Source organism: Balearica regulorum, chromosome 1, assembly GCF_011004875.1.
Source record: "Balearica regulorum gibbericeps isolate bBalReg1 chromosome 1, bBalReg1.pri, whole genome shotgun sequence".
Taxonomy (NCBI): domain Eukaryota; kingdom Metazoa; phylum Chordata; class Aves; order Gruiformes; family Gruidae; genus Balearica; species Balearica regulorum.
The window spans coordinates 136,623,463-136,647,813 of record NC_046184.1 but is presented as its reverse complement, the minus strand read 5'-3'; the positions used below and the strand labels follow the sequence as shown (position 1 = coordinate 136,647,813).

The 24,351-nt window shown below is 41.6% G+C and overlaps 1 protein-coding gene across 3 annotated transcripts in view; it reads left to right on the top strand.

Annotated features, from left to right (window-relative positions):
* FRMPD4 (FERM and PDZ domain containing 4) overlaps window positions 1-24,351 on the top strand; it is a 420,939-nt gene that overhangs the window by 105,198 nt on the left and 291,390 nt on the right. Inside the window, exon 1 of one of the 3 annotated variants that reach the window (XM_075776369.1) lies at window positions 3,386-3,844. The exons of 1 other annotated variant lie outside the window; for it this stretch is intronic. In XM_075776369.1, the coding sequence (XP_075632484.1) occupies window positions 3,804-3,844 (41 nt within the window). In that variant the 5' untranslated portion in view covers window positions 3,386-3,803. Of the gene's footprint in view, window positions 1-3,385; window positions 3,845-24,351 lie in introns of those variants that run through there. One more of the 3 variants, XM_075776377.1, reaches the window with a different exon arrangement.

The window sequence follows — 24,351 nt, the reverse complement described above, 5'->3', positions numbered from 1 at the left end:
TTTAGAAAAAGGAGCGTTATAAAATGAGACAAAGACTCCCTTCTCTAGAAATGCACATGAAATCTGCCATACTATAGGAAATTAAGGCTTTTACTTTTACCAGCTCACAGTCTATACTAGGATATCTAGAATTGCACAAAACATTAGTATTAAGTGTCCTAATTGGATTACTTTGGGCAAAAGTAATATAGAGCCAATAGTACACAGTAACAAAGCATCCTCAAAAAGCAGTATTTACTATGCTATTCTAAAACAAGCCAGCTAAGAATTCAGGCAGGAATTGATGTCAGATTCCTGCTTTAAGATTAGGAACTTCATGTTCAATTATTGTTTGTTACTGAGATACTAAATACATGTTGTTCTGCTGCCTTTGGCTGTCTGTTCTCATTCAGCTTTTACATGTACCTTTGTCACCTTCAAATGGGTTTTATTTCACCTAACTTTAGACATCTGGAAGGGTCCTCTAGTCAAAGGGAGGCATCTAGGCTTCCTCTCAGTGGAGCTGACAGAGAAAATAAAGCATGTGCAAAAGGCAATTTATGTCACATTTTCTAGAAGGAGATGGTTCGGAGTGATAGGTGCCTGTCCACTACAGAGGCAGGTCATGACTTGCTGAGGTTGGATCTCTAACTTTTGGTAGTTGGTGAGAAGACTCCCACTGTAGTAACTAAAAGGTATAAATGTACATGCAAGACTTCAGTCATGACATTGTCTAACTGATGTTCCTGCAAATGTAGATATAATACCAAAACATGATTTCAATGTACAGTTGGTGGCTCCAAAGCCAGTCCACACTACATATATCAACATTTACTCTTGAACTAAAGCAACGCCCACCACCTTGCTTCTTTGAGTAGGCAAATTTTAATCTTTTCCTATGGCTCTGATGTAGTTTTATATCCAGTTGCTGTGACACCAGAACCCAAAGAACCATGAACTGAAGTACTCACTCTCATACCCCAGTCTCCTCCCCCGTGTGTGATTCTCACACAGCAGAGCTCCAAACAGTTACTGGTATTCAGCACAGTCAGAAGAAGCACACTTGTCCAGGTCTGCTGTTCATGTCTGCGCATTAGGGAGTAAAAGTCCTGTGATTAATCCTGTGTTAATGGATGTCCAGGATGTCGGCTATTCCAACTGTATCTCCACAGCCATTTTGGAAAATTTGTACTGTGACAATAGCTTCTGCCTAGGAAAACAAAAATATAAAAGTATCTATAAAACCAGCAGTACTTCATCTAGCTGTTTGGAATGCCAAAGAAAGAGAAGATAATTTCAGCTTTGTTTCAAATTTTAATGACTTTCCGTAAAGCCCTATCATTTTGGGTACACGCCCTGTGTTTACCATACTTCTGTATTTATAAACAACTATTTTTTTTACCTCTTAGTCTTTGTTTTGCTAGGCAAAGCTTTCAGTCTCCTCTCATAAGATGGACTCTTCATTACCTTTAACAATCTTTTAGCATCCTCCTGCACCTGCTCTCATTTTTCTCAAATGTACTTTTTGAATAAGCTGAGTACGGCATTTCTGATCAGATCTTATGCTTTCTGCTTTTCCTTATATCTCTACTGGAAATATCTCAGTCAATATATCCTAGGATCACATTTGCCTTTCCACCAAAAGACCTTGAAATCACAGAAATTCTAGCAACCCCTTAGAACTTCTTCACTTCTCTGGCTCTCATCACTACGTTTTAAGACACCTTTATGTGACAAGCCTCAGAGCATGAAGTGCTCAAGACAGGAGCTTTGTTTGATACAGAACATATGTGCTTAATTTTATATATGGTATATAATTTCATCAGCTTCAGTTAGCTCCGTAGGATCTTGGCCTATCTCCTCAGTCTATAAATAAATAATGACAGTTTTATAAATAAATCAGTTTCTAACCAGCTGAAACTGTGTTATCTTTGTAACTTTTACCAATCAATACAGCAGTGTGAATGACAGGGACAGGTTCTGCAGTTTTAAAAAATCTGGTATAACAATAAATAAATACAGTTACGTGTAAGAACCACATAAATATTTTGATGCACTAGCATAAAATACTTCATATGGCATTTCAGAATATGCTCAAACCATTTACACCCATGGTAGGCCAGCAGGTGTTTTTAAGCTGCTGTTTCAATGTTTTCCCAGTGCAAATAGATGATCAATCATTCTTTGTTGTTATTGTTTTACAGTTTGAAACCAAATTCACGAGTGTTCGTACTGCCTGTTCTCTTTGTTCTCTTATCAATACAAGTTTTAATATTAAAAAAAAGTGCATTGTTTTCATCTGGCTGCCGGAGTCTACACGTTGGGCTTTACTGTCATTTCTGAAGTTCTTGGTTGGTGGGAGAGTGCAGGTGCAAGCCTGCAGAAGAGACCAAAATCTCTGTAAAGGCAGGAAGTAAAGAGCGTTATCAATCTATTCAGTGAACAAAAAAATGAAAACACTGAGGTGGAGTAAAACCATTCCCATGCTGAAAATTATTGTATTGCAGTGCAGGGCTGACGTGAAAATGAATTTGAATTTCATCTGCCTTGCTGTCCTGCTCACTCACTGGAAGCTTACGGACAGCTAAACTTCAGTGTCTCTTTTGAAGCCTGATGCAGGGCAGAAGTGTAAGGTTGTGTGTCTCTATTCTTCTTGTGTCAGGTCATTAGGACAGAACAGTTTTCCACAAAACGTGGTACGAAGAATGCTTGATTTTAATTATCTGTCACACTCAGGAGGACTCCATTCCTCCAAGTCTCTTTTATGCCATCGGTAGAGAGGTCACAGGATGGCAACCACAGCCAGGTGGCGGATTTGAACCCTGCTGCCTGTCAGTGGTCCACCATTGCTGAGCAGCCAGTGCGAGGGCTGAAGGCCAAAAGGCCCTTCCCCACCCTGGAAGGGAGCATGGAGCATTATGATCGCTGAGGGGAGATCGCTGGGGGGGGGAAGAGGACTCTATGCTTTCCTCAGTTTCTGGTTTTGGAGGAGGACTCCGACCTATGATCTCCTTGCCAGGTCCAGGGTGCTGCTCGCCGATCAGGGCTGCCCTTCCCCTCTCCCTCAGGCGTGCCTCCCCCTGCCCCGGGGGAAGCGCAGGCGTGCCGAGAGAAGGCACCCCTTCAAGCCCCGACCCCTTGCCCTCCGGCCCCGCCGCCACGGGGCTCCGGGAGGCCTTGCAGGGAGCCCCGCGGCGGCGGGCAACCAGGCCCCAAGGCCCGGCCCGCTCCCAGCGGCCGCATCGGCGCCTCGGGCTGGAGCCAGCGGGCGGCGCTCGCCCGGGCCGCCACTGCCTGCGCCCTCCGCTCCCTCACAGGAGGGGGAGACATTGCCAGCGAGAGGAGAAACTCCCTCTTCTCACCCTCCACCTTCCTCACCCCACCCCCCCTCCCGCCCGCCTTCCTCCCTCCTCTGGGGATACTGCAAACAGGCAGCGGAGCGCTGCCTGCCACCTCCCCCTCAGCTTCCCGGTGCGGGGCGCGGCCGGAGCCCGGGCTGAGGGCAGCCCTCCCGCCAGGCAGCCCCCAGCGCCCTCCCCGTGCCTTGAGTTACCCCAGGGAGGGGGCAAGGCAGGCAGCGAGCGGGGCGGGGGGGAGCGGAGGGGGAGGGCTGCGCGCAGATGAACGTTGCTCCTGCGAGATGCTGCACGCCCAGCTCCCTGCCGGAGGGGGGTAGCAGCCTCTGCCTCCGCCGGCTCCTGCCTTTGCGAGGGCTGTTGCTGCCGCTGGACGCAACCTTCTCCCGACATGGAGCTGCTGTCGCCGCCGCTACCGCTGCTGCTGGAGTGAGTGAGTGCGACGGGCAGAGCTAGCCGGCTGCATGGATGGATGTGTTTAGCTTTGTGAAGATTGGGAAGCTCTCCGGGTAAGTGTTTGCTGCTGCTGCCGCTCTGTGACCCGCGGGCGTCCCGCGGCTGCAGGCGCTGCCCCTGCCCGGCGAGGGGGGCTGCCCGGCGTGGGGAGCGCCGCTGCGCTCAACTTCCCTCGCAGCGGGGCGAAGGGGTGGGGGTCGGGGTGGGGCGCTGGGCGCTCGCTGCCCCTGGCACCTGCCGGTGCCGCGCCGGTGCCTCTGCGCGGGATGGGTCGTCGCCCTCTCCCTGCCTAAGGGACAACGAACGCGTCCCGCGGCGGGCGCTCCTCGCCGCGGTTACGGCCGCGCTTGGGCGAGAGCGGTGCCCGCCTCGATAGGCTGCCGTGAAGGGGCGACCAGAACTGTTCCGACAATGCAAAAGCGGCGACGGGAGCTGGGACCGGGGCGGGGGTGGTCGCGCCGCCTCCGCGGGCGCGGTGCGGGGTAGCGGTCACCTGCCGGGGAGAGGGGGCGAACTTCGGAGAGAACGGGGCACCGCCTGGCCTGGCCGCACCGCCGGGGAAGGGGCTCGGCCTGCCCCTCCGCTCCCCTCGGCTCCCGCGGTACGCGCCGCTTCGGACGCGGCGGCTCCCCCAGGAGGGATATTTTTAGAGAAGTGGTGAAATCATCGCCAGATTCCGAGCGCTGCCCCTCTGCCGTTTCACACCACGGGCGCTGGGGCACAAGTGGATTTGGCGTCTCTTATCCCTTGCTTGTAAGGCGTGTACTTCTCCTTGTTTGAATGGGTGCTTGATTGGGATCATTTTTCTTTTTTCCTTTGCTTTCTGAATAAATCTTCCTTTTAACGGCCTGGGAGTTGTGGTCTCTATCTGTAGACTGTTGCGTTCGCAGCTAGTTGCCAGGCCCGAAGCTGCACGGATGGATCAAGAAGCACAACGGCCCCTGTTAAAATGTTCTCGTCGTAGTTAAATGTAACTGGAGGTAGCCCTTCTCTGTAACGGGGGAAATCGCGCTTTATCTCAAAGATGCACTAAAAAGTACTCGAGTCGCAGGATTTTTTTTCAGGGTTCTGGTGCGGATAATCTTCCTAAAGGATTTAGCTTTGATCACAGTAACTAGGAGTGTTTCGAATTCTTATGATTCAGTGGTTCCTACACCATAGTTACTGTATCCCTTTCTGTTCATGAAACGCGTATGAGGCTGAAATTGGATGTTGTACAAAAGGGAGAAAGGCCTTGTTAAGGAAATACAAAAGGTAGCTTGCTCCAGTGGCGCTCAGGTAGGGAGCTTGTCAAAATGACCGATGGTCCTTAAAAACAAATATTGCATGGCTGGAAGTTCTGGAGTGCCACAGGTGCAGGCGTCGCCTTTATCCCCCAAAATTCCCACTGTTGCACCTGGCTGTGATTACAGCTCTGCTTGTGGCGATGCCAGTGCAGAACAGCTGCTATCATTCAAGCACATCATTGTCTCATCCTGCTCACAGCAATTTTACACGATGTGACGGCTACAACAGTAGCAGCCCGCTCGGCTTTCCTCGGGTCGTGTTCCCAGCTGATATGGCTAAAACTGCAGCAGCAGTAGCTACAGTGGAAACTTTGAGGAGAGGGAAAACATGCTCGCATAGATAAGGAGCAGGTCACGTGGTATAATATTTATTTCCAGGTAACTGAATTGCTTGACCTCTTCTATTTGTTAGCAAAGCTCCCAGATCTTCACGTCTCACATTTGTCACACTTGAGCTAGAATCAAAGGGGGAGAAATCATATGCTGCTTGGAAATGTTTTTAAGTCAGGTACATGGACAGTTTTATATATATTGTAGGGTTTGGTCTTTGTAGTGTACAAAATCTGTAGCTTTCTGCATACTTGAAGACACAGCTGTTGCCACTGCTGAGATTTGTGTTTAAGTAAAGGCAGATCATAGCATTTCTCCAGAAGAACCTGAAAGTTCCTTCTGAAATGAAATGCCAAGTTTCAAAGCTTGTATGCGGCTTTGCTTGATTCAAGGATGGGAAGTACTTAGGAACCAAGTTCATCTCGTAGATTGCAGTAAATCATTTCTACACTGAGCTACTATTTTCATTTCTAATTTTCTGGTTGTTAAATGACCTAATAGTTTACACAGGACTTTACTTGTTGTTTCCTAGGTAACAGCTAGGTATCTGTTCCAATTTTATGAGAGCTTCACAGAGCAGACAGGTTCCAGTGCAAACCCCATTTTTAATCCCTCTGTGTGTTTGAATTGAAAAACTAGTTTGCCTGAAAATGCTGGTTCGTTCTTTGCTGTTAGAAGTCAGGCTTTTCTGAAAGAAAGCAATGAGGTGGTAAAAAAGTATTTAACTGAGAGTGTGATCTTGCAGGCAGATTACCTACAGAAAGTTGTTTTGAACTTGGCTGGTACTGAACTTTTTTAGGACTTTCAAATCTTTTTTTAAATTTCATTTTATTGTACATTCAGATCTCATTTTAGGTTGCGAGTCAGCTATTACAGTTGTAGTCTGCAGCCTTGATTCTGCAGGCAGTGGCACGTATAAGATCTGTTATGCATGGATATGGGAAGGGATACTTCTTAAAGTCCTGTGATAATTTTAATAGATGTGGTGAGAATTTAAATTTTGCTTTGATCAATTAATGTATAAGATCTTTTATCTAGCATAAGCTTAAGATGGGGTATAAACTCTTAGAAGGTGGCTATTGGATATAAAATTTTACATACCATACATTAAACACCATTATGTTTTAATTATCTGTTCAGGTTTTTTTTGTGTGGCACCTCTGTCTGTAGGGTCTTTTAGAGACTTCCGCAGCTGCTTCAACTGTTGTCCACAGTTGCTGGGTGTGTGGGGAATCTGGGCATAATTTGGAAAAGGGGTGTGCACAGAAATGGAAAAGAATGCCATGCTGGTCTTATGACGGATGTGATATCTGGTAATCTCTTTCTTTCCTTGCCATTGTAGGTCTGTCATGTGTACTATCCATCAAACAGAGATGCTTCATGGTGAAGTTTCTGTTGATTTCTAAAGATTGGAGATACCCATCTAACACTGAAAACAAAAATATTGTGTAGAAATACTGATCGCACTTTCACTGACATAGCCTCTTCCCCCCCCCCTCTTTTTGGAAATTCACCAATCTTGTAATGGTCTGGAATAATTGCTTTGGTATAAATCTTGTGGCATTCTCTGGAGGAAAAAAAAAATAAACCTCTTTTCTTGTAATGAATTTCCAAGTGTAGAGAATGATTGACAAGCCTTGTTTAACGGATCAGTACTCCGATGTGGAGCTGTAGAAGGCAGGTGAATATTTCTGTAGTGTGGGCTGCATAAGCATGTATGATGTGGTAGTGTCTGTAATTTGGGAGGGAGGGTTAGTAGGTTAGATAAGGTGCACATAAAAATTGCCGGATTAGGTTGGATCAGAAGTCTGTCTTGCCTGGTATTCTCTCTTAATTGCTTTTAGCAGCTGCTTCGGGAAGGAGTAGAACGAGCACAAGTACGGAGCGGTGATTCTTGAGCGTAGGTATTGGGAGTGGAGGAATGATGGTGCTGCTGTGCTGAATATGGAATGGAGCATTTTCAAATCGAGGTAAATCTGAGTAAAGGGCACAGTGTCAAGTTTCTAGTCAGCACTGGACAGACGAACTATGAAACAATAGGACAGAATAGTGAACGGAGGTTAGCAAGAGTTTAAGCCTGTATTCATAGAAGGTAAAAATAGAATTAGAAAATCTGTTTATTGGGAATGACCGTTTTTGTGATGTCTGTAGAAGTCAGTTGTGTTTCAGAGCTTTCACAGCAGGATATAAAACTTTCATGAGGAAAGATGTCTGGATACCACCTGAATGTGACTGAGTGGGGTACTGACCCTCCAGAGTTGGGACACGTAGCTCCTGTGCCCCTGCTACTGTTTGTTGCTCTGCCAAATAACACTCGATAGAAAATAACATGACTTTCTACAAGTAGCCATCAGTCTGTAAGCTGTGTCAACACTGGCAAGGGTGGGTTGGACGTCTCTGTCACACCGTTATCTTTACGGGAGAAGTTCTGAGCTCACGCAAGACATTTGTCACCAGAAAGGAAGCCTCCCAAAAATAGGGCTGCAGCATGGGGTAAGAAAGTAGACATCTGCACTACCTCATTGTGGCCCTTAAAAGTATAATTAATGGAGAGTTAACCCTGTATAACAAACAGGAGGATACCAGCAAGACTTGGACCTGTCCTTAACATGCTAATTTGTGGTAGGTAAATTGACCATACCTGGATCTTTACTTTTCTGCTCAAGTTTTGCATTGCCACCCATTATTGTTGAATTTAAATTTATTCCATTAAAAATTGGATGTGAATAGCCATATCTCTGCTGTATCCCTTGGAATCAGCTTTAAAACAACAAAAAACCAGTTTATAACCCTGTAAGCTCCTCTTTTCAGAGAGCACACAGATATGGCTTTTTTCCTGTGATTGTGCTGAACCTGAGTCTGGGTTTCTCACTGAGGAGGAACCTCTTACAAAGTCTTCTTTCACTGGGGTGGATAAATCTCACATTCTCATCTTTTGTGCTTGTCTTTCCATAGCTGGTCATCTGCAATCAGGTAGATTGACTTGGAACCTGCACCAACATTTGGGCTTTTAAAAGTGAAGCAAGTCTAAACAGACTCCAAATCTCAGAGTCTTACATTTGTTGTCTCAGTTTTCAGCCTTTGTAGCCCTGTGCTCAGTGCTGTTCTCTCCAGATACTGTCTTTAGATGTCCTGCCAAAGTGGTGTGAGAGGTCCTCTCCTAGATCTGTCTTACAATTTAACAAATCAGAAACTGTGTTTGTAGACTCTGAATGCTAGGCTCTGGTTTTTACAGGGAACAAGGTTGCTTGGCTTCATGGTTTAGTTATTTTTATTTGTCCAAGAAGATGTATATAGGCTTTCCAGATTTAAGATTCTGAGATTAGTTGGTCTGTTGTTTGATTTCTATTTTTTTTTTTTTTAAGGAATTTGAGCAGATTTTGGGACGCTTATCTAGCTTTTCTTTAGTTTGTTAGAATAACATTTTTCTTTATATCTCTGGTTTTCCTTGTCATGTTTTTATTTTGCTGTGATGTTTAAAAAGCCACCTTAATGGAGAGACAATTAAAGCATACTTAAGTTACTGATGCTATTTAACATATGATTTTTGAACAATTTTTATGAGTACTCTTTGAAATGACAATATCATAGCTTGTAAGTTATTTTCAGTATTTACAAAAGACTGTGTCAGTAAGAAAGCCTATGATTATCTTTTTTATGCTCAAAGGAGGTAATTTAATTCTAGAAAGGATTTTATTATACTGGATGATAATTCAAATAATCATGAATTCATTTCACCTTTTCTCTTGAGAGGACTGCATTACATTTAGTGAAATATTTGTCTATTCACATTAATATAAGAGCTTTACCTTATATTTGATTATTTGTCTGTTTTCTTAGCTGATACACGTAATAGACATGTGCTTTAATGTCTGTGATGTTAGTAATGTTGTATGTCGTGAGGGCTTCAGCAGTTTAGAGATTTATTAAAACCTCTCCTTATATTATGTACTGCTGTAAACTTGTCAAGCGGCCAGTGACTGATGATGCAACTCTGCTAAATATGTATGTTCTCTAAATACTGTTTGCCTAGTGATACAGTGTTTAAAAGATGTAACCAGAAGTAACCTGGTCTCTGACAATTTTTGAGAGCAAAAAAATGGAAAACAAACTCCACAAGTAATGCTTTTATTTCCCCCTCTTCTACTAATTACTCAGGAAGATGGAATGAGAACTTTGAGAATGGGTGCTCTGATTTAAATACAATCAAAGCATGTGCAGATTGAGTATAATATTTTTGTTTCTAGGAAGACTGGTCTTCCATTTGCTTTTGGGGTTGGGTTTGGTTTTTTTGAGAGCTTCAATTTGTGATGTCAAATCCTTAGTGACATGGTTTAATCAAGAATCTTGGGATAGTTTCTTTTATAATCGCAACTTGCACCAATATTCTTGTGTGTGCGCCTTTAAGTCAATCTGTTTATTCTCATATGGTTTGAGAAGATACATAGAAAAGGTTGGGGTTTTTATTTCCTTTGTATTTGCTGGTACCAGGAAGAGCCTGAGGTATTTTATAGTTTTTTTGTTTAGTTTTTTGGGTTTGTGTTTTGTTTGGTTGGGTTTTTTTTAAGAAGCCTGCTTATCTTTTCAGTCTGACAGATTAACGTGGGAAATTTCAGTTAACTTGAAAAAAAAATTCCTTAACCATAACAGTAATACAAAATAATGTTATGGTTCCATATTTTACAACATTCTAGGTCATTGTGGAAGTGAACCAAGCTGTTTATAGAAAATACAAACCGTGACCTGAAATAATGAGTGGATAATACATGCTCTCAGCTCTGCTGGTAATGTGGCACAGAAGGGGTATTTTACTGCTCTTGACAGCATTTTCAAGTAGTTGTGTCAGTGTATCACGACTTAGTATCTGACTGATGTGATGAAGAATTGAGTAAAGTCATGTAGGAGCTACCATCGTCTATAAAATGAACCATCATCTGGGAAGGATCTGTAACTAAATAATGCAAAAAAATCAAATGTGAAGAAGGGAAAAGTCATTTGGTTTCCAGTCCTGCATACTGTGTCATGCAGAAGTAGCTCTATTAAACCAGACGAGACCATCCAGGTACATGAATTACTTGTTTTCATGTCTGTTTGCACGTAACCTCTTTGGATCTACCACACGATGGAAAGGTTTGGTGCAGATAAGGTATCAGTGTTTAAATATTGCAGGGATATGCCTTGAATAGGAAGGGACTTCTGATAATACCAAATTGTACTGAAAGCTGCTTTTTATAATCACAAGTAATTGTGATAAAGTTTTCTGAAGTACCTTGAAGAAATTTATGAACTCAAAAGGTTGTACATTTATTGAAGGTATGTTTGAAGACTTCTAAAACAATCTGTGAGACTGTTTCTGATAATTATTCTATTGACTGGAAATGAAGCAAATAACAGTGCCATTAGTATAAATTTTAGTAATTAATTGCGTGTTCATATCCTAGTGAAATCAACACTGCTTAAAAACTAAATGTATGAAAGTACGTTGGAACTAGAAATGTGAAGTACTGCAGGACTCAAAAGCCTATCTGACCTAAATTAGGACGTGGTGTTGTAGAAGTCTCTACCAGCATTCCTGTAGTGCACAGTCTATAGCAACTCCCTGTAATGGGTTGATTATGGGCTATAAACCCACAAATGTATTTTCATTAGTTTTAATAACCCACAAAGAAGAACTTAAAGAAAAAATGTTTTGAATAAGTAAGAACGCACTGAAGAATGAGTGTTCTGGTGTGTAATGCAACGCTGCATCCTATTAAATAATTTTCACTGGTGACTTAAAATAGGAGAAGGATGTGATAAAAAGCTGGTTAGCAGCTTTTAAGCCAAGTCCCTCGTGAGATTTATTGCTTGGACAAAAATAACTTCTTTTGATGTTAAGAAAAACAATTGCTGATTGACTTGGGTATTTTCACAACAGTTTTAATAGCTTTAGACGAAACACTTGCATTTCTTTTTCAAAGAATTCTGTTTTTATAAAAACATTGTCAATGGGTACTGAATACAAGCTTTTTCATTTTAATTATTATAACATTAGTAGAGGGGAATTGTCAGGTATCAGTTTTAGTTGGGGAGTGTGGGGAGGTAAGGTTCAGTAGAACAGGTGGATAGCTTGCAAGATTTTGAGAACTATTGGTAAATAGGAGATTTATACAGAGAATAAAAAGAAGGTGATGAAGACAAAGGAATATTTGTATGCTAAAGTCAAGTGTTGGGAATGGATCGTTTTCTGATCTTCTCATTCTCCATAAAGTTTATTTTTGGATTCTGCTTGAAAATTTTGAAACTTTAAGGGAAAGAGACTTGCAAAGGAATGCATTGTGACCTTTTTTTAAGAAAGATATCTATAGATACAAAAAGTAGGTATGTGTGGATTGATGAAAACTAGTTAGTGATTTACATTAACAGTCAAAAAGGCCAAGAAAGTGTCACTTCTGTTCTTCAGAACTTAATTCCGTATGTATACTTTTTTGTTTGGTTTTGGGGAGTGGGGGAGTGAAGACATAATTGTTGAAAATAACCTTGCTTTCCGTTACAGTAGACCACTGCATGACTGACAGCATGGTCCTAATAGGAAGAAAATGTAAAAATTGGTATTTCTGAAAATTTGAAGTACTGATTGCACCTTGTTTAGGATAAAGATTTTCCAGATGTTTTTGCATGATTTAGTTTTTGTGGTTCAGATGAACTGTCAGCCTTTCTCCTGTAAGTGCTTACTCATTTATATAAAATACTTTTCCAGCATTATGTAGCCCATGAGGTTTTGCTTACCTTGCTTATAGATTTTGCAGTTTCACTGTTTGTTCTTAATCTTGAATTTGTGATTATAGTACCCTGGATTTGGCAGTACTCATATGTTTAGAGAGTGAAATGCCCATTATTTTATGGCAGTAAATGCCACCAGAAGCACTAACATTTGCACCAGTCATGTAGAACAACCGAGGCACATGTTGCAGGTGCCTGTATTTCACTTGTGCTTTATATTTGACTGAAATGGAGCAGTAGAGAACTGCACAAGAAATCTGGAAATACTCCGTATCTAAGAAGATTAATAGAGCCAGGATGCTTCATATTTACCTGAACAATGGCACTAACTTTGGCTTGCTCTAAATGGGACTATCACAAGCCTCATTTTCTTGAAGCATCCATAACAGGAACCGTAAGAGAGTGGAGATTGCAGTTGCACAGAAGAGCCCGCCCAAATGGTGCTAAAGTTCAAATTTTTTCCTTTGCTTGTGACGTTAGGCCTTTATCCTACAAAAATTGGAAAGTTACTATAGCGCTACCTTTAAGGCCTTGCCTGCTCTCAGAAGAAGTGGGCTGTTTGTTTAACACTGCAATACATAACAGGTTGTGCGACTTTCGCACAGAAAAGACAAGTGTCACTTGTTTTGACCGTGCGATGTGACTAATCAAGTCAAAATGTAGTTTGTGTGTTCAGGTAGAAATGACCAAAATTCACATGCGGGGTTTTTTATTGGCATTAGGTTATGGATCATATGAAAATTGCAATTTAAAGGCATCTGCTTTTCTTGATTTTTTTTTTATTTTTATTTTTTACTTGTTGAAAACCTCAGATGATGTTAACCAAAATGTTAATTGTTATCTTTGAAAAAAAATATCTTCCCCCCCCCCCCCCCCCATGGAGAGAGGCAGACACTTTTCTTATGAAGTTGGCTATCTGCCTAGGTTTTTATTTTGTGTTACGCATCGTACATCACCCGTCACCTTTACGAGGGGTGCACTTTCCTCTGCCAGGGCATACAATGAAGAGGGGCACAGAGGAACTGCATGTGGGGAATCATCTGTACTTGAATATTCTGCTTTGAGGGCAGGGTGAGTAGGGGCTACAGCAGGTAATAGGGGAGGAGCAGCAGAGGTAGGAAGAGAGAAGAAATTGGAGAAAGTAAGTTAATGAATGTTGTATTGAACGAGGGCTTATTTGCCGTGAGTGAATTGAAGTAATTGTTCAAGACTAGCAGATCTTTATGTGAGGATGAACTTGCATTGCTGCCTGGGTAGGAGTTTTTCTTCATAAGGCTGGTTGAATTAATTGGTTAGATGTGCTGTAATCTGCGTGACTGCTATTTAAAAAAAAAAAAAAAAAGGAAGAATTCACTCCTGCATTGCCACAGAAAAAACTATCTTTTTTTTTTAAGGTCTTGATTTTCTTCTTGGAACTGTTTCTTTTTCCAAAGGGTTTCTAGTGGCTGAGCTTGAACTAGCTCAATGCATGAAGTACCCAGAGAGACAGGGACCACCTTGTTATCTGCTGCTTAAGAGATGCTGTAATTGGGATGGTGTGTTTTCTGAGAGTGAAGCTCATCCCCTGCACCTGACAATGGCTGAGCCCTGTGACTTCTTTTTCCTGCTCAAATGCAGATAACTTGACTACAAAATCTATAGTAATTGAGGAATGTACTTATGTTTTATTGTGGCTTAAAAAATATCCAAAAGCAGAAAGTATTTGGTAGGGTTTTTTCATTTATATGAGGAAGAATTAGGAGTAGGTCCTGGCATTCTGAAGCACTTTGAGAGGGCACTTCTGAAATATGGTCAACCTGATGTAACTGCTGATGGCAGGAGGCCTCACAAGACTGTGGGGGTCTGATCTCTGCTTTCTTCTGCTTCCCCCCCCCCCCCTTATTCTCTGCAGCCCTTTGTGTATGTCATGCACCATAGTGAGCTACTGCAGGGACTAAAAACACTAGAAAACTGGTTTTGGTATGTTTCTTTTCGGCTGGTATAGATATCTAAACTGGCCTGGCAGAAGTGATTGGAGCACGTTGTCTTGGGCAGCAAGGTGGAAGTGGAGGAAGGAAAGCGAGGCTTTTGTCATCCGGTCAGCTCTGTTCCATTGCACCACAGTTAGTGGTGGGAGCTGCTGTGGGGGGCTGTGGAGACCTCCTCCATCCAGTTGCCTCTGGGAACTGAGAAGTGGGGAGGCTATGTGAGAACCTCCCACCGGAGCGAATTTGGGTATCTTGGAGAAGATGGATTGGAGCAGGGAGAAGCTGCTTCAGCCCCTCTGAAATTCCCCAGGTGTTTCCAGGCTCCTCTGGCTTCCCCATCCATCTCCACCTTCTGCTGCCTTCAAGTGACTTGACTTTGCCTGGGCACCCACAAAACCAAATGCAGGTTCCAAGTCTAAATGCAGCTTTCGTGTAGCACACACATCCTGATGTACCAAGGTATTCCACCCCTGCTCCTGTGCCGTGCAGTCTAAAGAAACTGGCTTCCTATTAGTGTGAATTGTTTTAAAAAGCAGATTTCTCTTCATATCTTTACCTTATTAGGCAGGAGGGGAGGGTTGTCCAAGGGATTAATTTTCTTACATTTCTTGTAGAAGATGAACTGTCCAGGACAAATGAGAGTGGTTTTTTTTTTTTTTTAATTTTATTTTTTAGCTAATGAACATGTGTTTGTTCATAGCAGTAAGCTTGTGGTTATATCCTTTCCATATACATGTTTTCCAGGTTCTGGAAGCTGTCTAAAGAGATAAAAGGTTTATTTTCAAATGCTCAATTTCTGAACTTGGAAAGAACATCTTACAGAAGCTAGTGTAGTGTGTCTGTGTTGCTTCTGAAACCACAAAAAATAATTGGAGACTATTAATGGCTTGCTCTTCAAATGCATTTCGTGTCTAAGCTGGAAATGGAAGTTTTATAGGTGCATTAATTAGCCTGAATTTTTAATTCAACTTCGAACAATGTGGCTTTCTCTTTTTTTTTAACACAAACAGGAGTAAACTTTAAGGAGTTACTCTACAGCAATTTTTCAGTTCCTGCTATATCTTTTGTCATTCCTTATACACATATGACACTTCAGCAGCCCCTTCTTTGTCCATCCCTTTCATGCTTTGTAATGCTTACCTATCAACTCTTATATTCCAGTCATTGAAAATGTGGGATAGAGAAGATCATGGTTATGGGAATCTTGAAGGATACATCTAAAGGATCACTCTAAAAAAAAAAACAAACCCCAAACAAAAAAACCCAGCCCACAACAATTTATTCCATTGAAAAACTTGATTTAAGAACTACCTGATCTCTTTTTGCTTGGGCTTTTTTTTTTTTTTTAAATTGTATTAAAAATATAGTATATCAAGGGAAGTACTGTCAAGATGCACAGTTAAAAATACTGTGGTTTCTACTCTTTTTCTAGATGGATAACATAGTGCATCTGGGTGACTAATATTTAGTATGTCTTAAGACCACTTTCTAAGTAATAGTCTTAGAACATGAACAGTAGAATGCAAGCTTGTTTTGCTGTAGTTGACATGTTTGGTTCAAAAATTTCCAGTATCTTTATTTTTCCTGCTAAATGTATTGCATATTTGCTTACTGAAAACAAGCTTTTTCTTTCAAGGCAAAACATTAAGTTTATTCTTTGTCTCTTTTGGTGCGTTTAGTAGGCATTGAGGTATAGTGACAGGCCTTGCGGAGATGGGATATTCCAAAAAGGTAGTGGAAATGACAATGTGAAAATCTGGCGGATTCTGCATCCCCAAAAAACTGTTTCCATACTTGGATTCAAGTTGTCCGTGGTGCCTACGTGCGCTGCCTGTCGTGGTGACTGTTTAATGGTAGCCTGCCCTGTAAAGGGTAAGGGAGGAACCTTCGCTCTTCTAGATGTCGGTGCAAGCTTCATCCTTCATCTCAACAAAAGTGCTTGGTATTTATTTAATGGCAGAATGTTAATTTACTTTCTGTTGTGTTTTCTAAAGCTCATCTCGACCTCTTAGTGTTCTGTGGCCTTGAAATGAATAGACAAGTGTATGCTTGTGGAAGTGTTTCCCTTTCATTTGTGTTCATTAGCCATCAATGACAGAGTTCATCCTGTTTTCTCGTGTTACTTGCTGCTTCTCAAAATGAGGAATTCTGTTTTCATGTTAAATGCTTAAAATGTTTCTTTCATAGGACAAGATAAAGCAGCATTAGTTTGATTTTTTTGGTTGTTGTTTTTGGTTTTTTTTTTTTTCTTCAAATGGTTCATAGTTCATTGCTGGAATGAACAGCTTTCTAATTAGAGGATGTAATACCTGTCCTACTGGGCATTATCTCAAAATGGCTGAAATTAATTTTAGATGCATAAAATATTACTGGATAAACATGTGTGTACCATTTACCATGGCATTTACTCTATCCAGTGTTCAAAATACTCTTTTTTCCATCTCTGAAAGTGGCGGCAAGCAGAAAACAATTTGTCTCTTAATTTCTGTGGTACAGTTTGCTGCTTTATTTCCTTTCCTCCACCCCCCCTCCAATTAGTTTTCCACTCAAGGAGGTTTCTTATGCTAGATCCCCCCTTTCATGAGTACCTGGCTCACAAGTTGTCATGATTGCTTGGCAATATTGGCAGGGGAACATGTGTGCATACTCTGACTACAAAAGGACACCTTCTTGCACCGGATTCTTTGGTGTTAATTGGTTCAATATTCTGGCTTTTAAAGGTGTTGGGGGGGAATAGGTGGTTTGTGCTTTCCTTTATACTTATGCTCAGGGAAAAGCAATTTTGAGCATTAGACAGCAAACTTGCTGTTGATTCTGCCTTTAGTGTTTAGTGACAGAAAGGCTTAAAGCTTATGTGAAACTATAAGAAAATTTCATGCATTTTTTTGTGTGATCTTTGCAAGTTTGGTAAGTAAGGACAGCTCGACTGCTTTGTTTTTCAAATACATACAGTCATTTTATTCCCTGTTCACTTGCTTATTTTTTACTTTGTGAACTGAATGATACAGCCCTTATAACTAAAACACGTTGGTATTATTTTTTTTTCTTTTCCTTCCAGCCAAACTGTGTGCACACTGCATAGGGCAAATAACCCTGTGTACAGTGTCTATTCACTAAGTAAATAACAGCATAACTTGAATAGCAGCCAAAACTTTCTTTGCAGGCTTAACTGTTGCTCTGATTTCATCTGGTAGGACCTGTCTGTCCCAGATGCTGATTCTCTTTGTGTAGTCAACCACAACTGGCCCCACATACCCCAAGTGGAATTAATGAAGTGCCTTCAGCGCCGTGCTGCAATCGCTACTGCTGTCAGGTTGGTTGAGGGAAGGAAACCTGCTGTACGTTTTTAGGTCTGCTTCCCTGTGCTGATGGAGTGCTTCTGAATGTGACAGTTCCCAGGCTTGGCAGACTCTTCAGCTGGGATGTAAAATTTGCATTACATTTCCAGATGATGTGATCTACTCTCCAAACTGGCAAGCTTAGTCCAGCAACTGATTTGAATAATTTGCTGAATAACTGGTGTTAATAATGACAAAGGAGTTGCATGTTTGGCAGTATAGGGGTGTGTAAATGCACCACTACGGTACCAATACACACCCGTGCCCACTCAGCTTACTGTACAGCTCCTATAAAATACATATTGAGAGTCTTTGCTATATAAATGTAAGAGTCATTTGAGAGGCAAAGACTGTGCCTTTCCATTCTCAAGTTAGATTTTCATAACTCATGCCTGTTGTGTTGGAAGTTAGGGTTGTAGTAGAAGAAAAAATACTACTCCATCTCTGCGGTAAGGTATTTTTAGGTTAGTGCATGGTGACTTGTTTAGTATTTTTTGACATTTATCAACACATACAGAAAGCACAAGTACTCAGACAGTGATAATGATGGTGGTCAACTGGATGGAAAACTTACTTCTGTAATCATCAGGCACTGACTCTGCCTGGGCTCGATGTAAACATCAGATCGCAGAATTCATCTGTCACCTGGTAAAACATGGGAGGCAATGTGTATTCCAGAAGAAGCCACTAGTTCTGATTATCTAGTTGTGTATTTCTTTTGGTGTCCTGATTATGGGGGGAAAAACCAGTTAAAGACATTTTTTTCTATTTTATTTTCTTCTTAAAGAACTGTATGTTTGTCATCTGGTTGTCTATAAGCTAATGAATGCTGCCTTCCATATGAGGATGCCAAATCATCAGCTGGTTTTGAAATTTAAGGCCACCTTTGTCATTACATTATACCAGTTAGGTATTGGGCTCTATTTAAGAATTTTCTGAAGGACACCGTATTTCCACGTGGAATTGTCTTAAAACAAGCTTTTCTAGTGCATAATTAAAAGTACTTACACACAAAAATTAAAAATATACTTTTTACCTTTTGGTTTTAAAACTGTCTGCTTTTTTCTGTCCTGTGTCCCCATAGTGATTCTGATTGATTGCAGTGGCACTTGGTGGTGACAGAAGAGTGGATCACCTGCAGTCTGCTCAGCTTGCTTCTGGATTTAGCCAAGAGTCTGCTCTCTTGGATGGGAACTGCATAAACATTGCCGACTGCCTTTTTTTTTTCTTCTATATTTTTTCTTCTTTTTTTTTTTTTTTTCCCCCTTCTGATTTTATCTTAAACAGGTCAGAAAATCTGGGGAAATGCTTTTGCTGAGAATGGTTAGTGTGACATGTCTGTTAGTAATTTGGAAGGAATACTTTAAAATTTTCATGCATGTTGCTGGGTTATAACTTCTTAACTATTTCCATATTAAACCCTTGTATTTTCTGATGTTACTTGTGGAAAAACCTGTCAGCGTTCAATAGCAGCATCTAAAAAAAATAACATTCAGTTCATTGACTAGGTAAGGAATGGGCTTGGCAGTATTTTTTAAAGAATGGCTTTTTTTCTGGTGTAACGGGGCATATATTATAAGATCCAGTGAGATAATCTGCTCTCATCTGGAACATTGTGCTTAGCTTCAGGTACTGTTTTGGAAAAAAAACCCCACCAAAACTGGAGGAAAGGAAAAAATTCCACATACTGGTGAATTATATAATATTTGGGAACTGATGAAAAGAAGAGGACTTTCTTAGAGATATACAATACTGAATTTTCAAGTGAAGTGTGGGATTTGATTTTTATCCTTTTTTCATCAAAAACTTTGTACTTCCAGAGCACTTTAAAAAAAAAGGGGGGGGGGGGGGCAAAACAGACTTGGGAGAGAAATTTTACAGAACAGTGTATCCAACAAAAATGAACCCCTGTTCAGTGGTTGTGCTCTTTGCAAGCCCTAGATACCATCAAGAGTCAAATCTTTCTAGAACTTTATAGTCTTGATGTAGCATAAAATGTATTAGAATATACATTTTTGCAGCATGTAATTTAACTTCTGGCTGCTGAAATTAAGCAAAAAGGTTGAAAGGTCAGTCTGTTACAGATTTCAGCTATGTTTGGCTTTAGTATGAATGTGTGGATGAGGCGTCATGAGGAAGATCTTGAAAACACTTGCATTTTTGCAAGTGTTCTATTCTGTTTGGGAGTGTAACATATTACTACCGCAAAGAAAACATAAGCTTTGCAGCTTTCATATGCTTCATTGGGAAAAGTGTCTTCTCATCCATTTTCTACAGGCTGCAGTGTGTAACACTTAATTCTTAATATAAACTGTAGTTTAGAAAGGTATACAGATTGTGGTAGTCTGTATATGTTGGTAAAAACAAAATTGAATTTTATCACCATTTTTTCCATTCAGAGAGTATAAGCAGTAAATAAAGTGTCGAGAATCTGGCAGACATGCTGTTGGTTCGCTGACTAGCGTTTGTTGGTAAATTATATTATGATGACTTATGTTTAGATTTCTCCAGGATTTCTTCTGTAGTTTAAATATTTGTTTTTCTACAAGAACTGCAGGATAAATTAAAAAAACATGGAGGGCACGAGGTAACCCACCTACTCTGGATTGTCCCTACTTTTGCTATTTGGTATGTAAAAGTGAGCTGCTGTTGCCTAGTTTCACACACGTTAACTTGCCTTCTGTGTGAGTTTAGAAGCACTATTTCTGGGGCCGTCTACAGACCATGCAGAATCATTTGCTTTTGAACAAATCTCTCCAGAAACTGAAACGGCTGTATGCCAAATAAGATTTGATAGGTGGTAAGGCAAGTATGTAGGTGAACTCTAGGTTCCATTTGCTATCTTCTAAAACTTTGGTGACCTCTTAAGCTTCAGAGGAGTCAAGTAACTCTTGACATGCTGCAAAAAAGCATTTTTAAGTATGAGACTTTACACCATGTTCCTGAGGTTTTTGAGTGTTCCAGACCAGTTCATGTTGGCTAATGCAGAATACCAGATGTCCCTGATGAGCAGATCTGGGAAACCATTTGGCGGTAGCTGGTAGAAAATATTATCAGGCAAAATGGTGCTGTAGAATTTCTAGCCTTCTTTGGAGTGTGTGCATTTCATATCCCCTCTGAAGGCTGGAGGTCTGAGCCAACATCTGTCGCTCCTGACTATCAGGCATTAGGGTATTCCAGGGAGAAAGAATTTAGTTGCAAATACAAGAATGAAAATGGAGCTGTGAAGAATATAATGCCTGACTGTTAAGTAGTTGTAATTAGCTGGGGCATCTGCCTGGGAAAGAGGAGCCCTTGGTTTCTAGCCCCTTTTCCTGGGTTTAGCCATGGCTTTTATTCTTTCACATTCTAACACGGTCGTGCAGAGCAGAGATGGGGCTTGGGGCTCCCTACAGCCAGCAGCTTCTGCAGCTTTTCTCCAACACTGCTTCATTCGTTAACAATTCCCCAGTCGTTCTTGTGGACAAAGGTGCCTAAATTGTGTTCCTCCCTCCCTTCCTCAACCCTGGCCTCTCTCTAGTCCCACTTTGTAGCATATATCCCATGTGTTCCAGAGAAAACCGTAGGTGGTCTTTTCCCACCCAGATTTGACATTTCCCCAAATACTTTTATTAGAGGATGGTCACAAATTTCTGTTTTGTTATAAAAGAAAGCCAGATAAAGTGTTCGAAATCCAGCAAGACTCCAAAGAATATACATTTTGACAGCTTCTACCAAAATGACTTAAGAAGGCTACGCTACTGGCAACTATTGTTTTCTCAAAATAGACCTCCACTGCAGTACAACATTGTGCTGGAAAAGTAACCACTGTGCAGTTGGCTTTTTTCCCTCTTCCTTTTCCTCTTGTTCTTTGATGCCAAAGTTGATACAGATAAATAACCTAAGTTCTTGTTTTCATTATGAAAATAAATATAAAAATTATTCAAATGCATTCTAGGCTTGAAAATGAAGGCCTCTTATGCCAGACATATCCAAATATGAACCTTTAATGTTACTACTTTTTTTCCTTATGGAAGGTGGCAGGCTGTTTGTTCTGTTACATGTGATGGCTTTCCAGAGCTAAAATTAACAGTAGGATGGGCTTTAAAAATTAGCTGGAAGCTATTTTTGTGCTGTCCTAGGAAGTTGAGTACTTGGTCTTTTGTGTTGAGCAGTAAAATAAGATAAATTACTCTCGTGAATACTGATCTGGGTTATTTCTATAGCGTGTTCCACCACGGTGAGCGGTAACGTGCAGGTCGGGAGCACTTTCTTTACGCCTCTGTGTTGTTTTTTGGGGAGACGGGACCACACATAGCTCAGTGGCGGCTGTTTTCGGGTGGTCTCCTTGTCATCCTACTGTGGTTGTGCTGTACGCTTGTAAAGCCAGAAGAGGGAGCACAAATGAAGACCTCCTTTCTAAGATGTGAGGGTTAGGTCCAAGAGGCTGATCTGAAGCGTGGAAATATTGAGGTCACAGATACTAAGTCAGAGTGCCTTACTCTGTTAAACGTGTGTGCATAAAGAATGGGAAATAATGAGCCTGGCGTTGGCTCGAAGAGAGAGGAAAGGGGCACGGTGCCTGTGGAAGAAGAGAAAAGACTAGGGAAAAACGCTGCTTGGCATAAGGCCTTTTACAAAAGCAGATTATTATGTCTTAAATGGTTTACTAAGCCTGTTATTTGAAGTTAAGTCCAGTGTATTTGGTTTGTAAGATCAGCAGTGTTTCTCATGAATCAAGAATGATTTGTGTGTCGTTGTGCAGACCAAATACATTGGACACGTGAAATCTTTATCCTTGCTAGAGTTTATTCAAATGTGGTTTATTAAATATAGCTATTGGGTCTTATTTTAGGTCCTATAGCATGTTTGTAAAGACTTTTGGTTTTTTATAAGCATACTGATTCTTAGGGTTGCTAATTTTCAAATATATATATGTATTTATATGTACTTTTACAAATTATCTATTATGATAATATGCAAACATTGTGTGGTGAGCATAGGTAATAGTGAAACTAATCACTACTGACAAATATGTAAGGACACCACACCAAGCTGTGTGGTGCGGTCGACACGCTGGAGGGAAGGGATGCCATCCAGAGGGACCTTGACAGGCTTGAGAGGTGCGCCTGTGCGAACCACATGAAGTTCAACAAGGCCAAGTGCAAGGTCCTGCACGTGGGTTGGCGCAATCCCAAGCACAACTATAGGCTGGGCGGGGAATGGATTGAGAGCAGCCCCGAGGAGAAGGACTTGGGGGTATTGATTGATGAGAAGCTCAACATGACCCAGCAATGTGCGCTTGCAGCCCAGAAAGCCAACCATGTCCTGGGCTGCATCAAAAGAGGTGTGACCAGCAGGTCGAGGGAGGTGATCCTGCCCCTCTACTCTGCTCTCCTGAGACCCCACCTGGAGTACTGCATCCAGCTCTGGGGGCCCCAGTACAGGAGAGACATGGAGCTGTTGGAGTGAGTCCAGAGGAGGGCCACGAAGCTGACTGGAGGGCTGGAGCACCTCTGCTGTGAGGAAAGGCTGAGAGAGTTGGGGTTGTTCAGCCTGGAGAAGAGAAGGCTCCAGGGAGATCTAATTGCGGCCTGCCAGTACCTGAAGGGGCCTGCAGGAAAGATGGTGAGGGACTGTTTATCAGGGAATGTAGTGACAGGACAAGGGGTAATGGGTTTAAGTTGCAGGAGGGTCAGTTTAGATTAGATGTTAGAAAGAAATTCTTTACTGTGAGGGTGGTGAGGCACTGGAACAGGTTGCCCAGAGAGGTTGTGGATGCCCCTTCCCTGGAAGTGTTCAAGGCCAGGTTGGATGGGGCCTTGGGCAACGTGGTCTAGTGGAGGGTGTCCCTGCCCACAGCAGGGGGGTTGGAACTAGATGGTCTTTGAGGTCCCTTCCAACCCAAACCATTCTATGACACTGAGGTGTTGATTAAACTGTGCAAATGTAGGCAATTGGTATTTTGGTTGCAAAGAGCAGTTGACAGATATGCAAACTGCTTCCTACTCAAATTAGGAGACCTTTCAAGAATGTAGTCTTCTCTGGAGTGTTTTCTGAGACTTTTAACTTTGGCTGCATTAGATTATTCAAGGAATGTGATATAGCTAAATGATATTTTGAAAAGAATAATTAAAACAGCAAAGCCACAATCTTATTAGCTTCTTACATTCTTAGGGGTTTTGTTTTGTTTTTCTGTTTATTGTTGGGGTAGAACTCCAAATTTCATGTCTGCAGCTATTTGCTTTATTACCTTAGATGTGCCATTTCCAATGTTATGCTCATAGACTTAACAAGCTAATCTGGGAGACTAAAGCAGAACTGTCATTTTGAAGCTACTCAGCTGAAGGCTCTTTGAAATCAGTTTAGAAAGCTCCAAGACTATTTTTGTTCCCTTTTTAATTTTTAGAGGAGATGTGTTGATGTGTTAGGCTGTTAGTGGTCCCTAGATGTTACGGAAGGGTTGCTTCTCAGAAGTCCACTAGAGGTTAGACCCCAAATGGACATGATTTCTGTTTAGGAGCTATGCCAGTCTGAAGGCAGACTGGGGATGATTTAAGGATGTCCCTTTTTCCGAGACACATTTTTATTAAACTGTATAATACTGAATTTGGTGAAAGTAAGCTTCAGTGCTTGAGTGAGGAAAGATGATCCATTAGAACTGCGGTCCGTGCTGACATTACATGATGTAACAGAAAGGCACTGTTAAATTAGGCATGCTAGAATAATTCTTGTCTCTTTATACAGCTTGCTTACTGTCACTCACAGAAGCTTCCAGGTCTGCAGAGTATCTACGTGTGCTGTGCTCTTTAAAAGCTGTGCTCCTGCAGTGGGATCATCTCCTCGTCCTGTCTACTTGGGTTGCTCTGTTAGAGATTAAGGAGGGGGTAACTGAAGC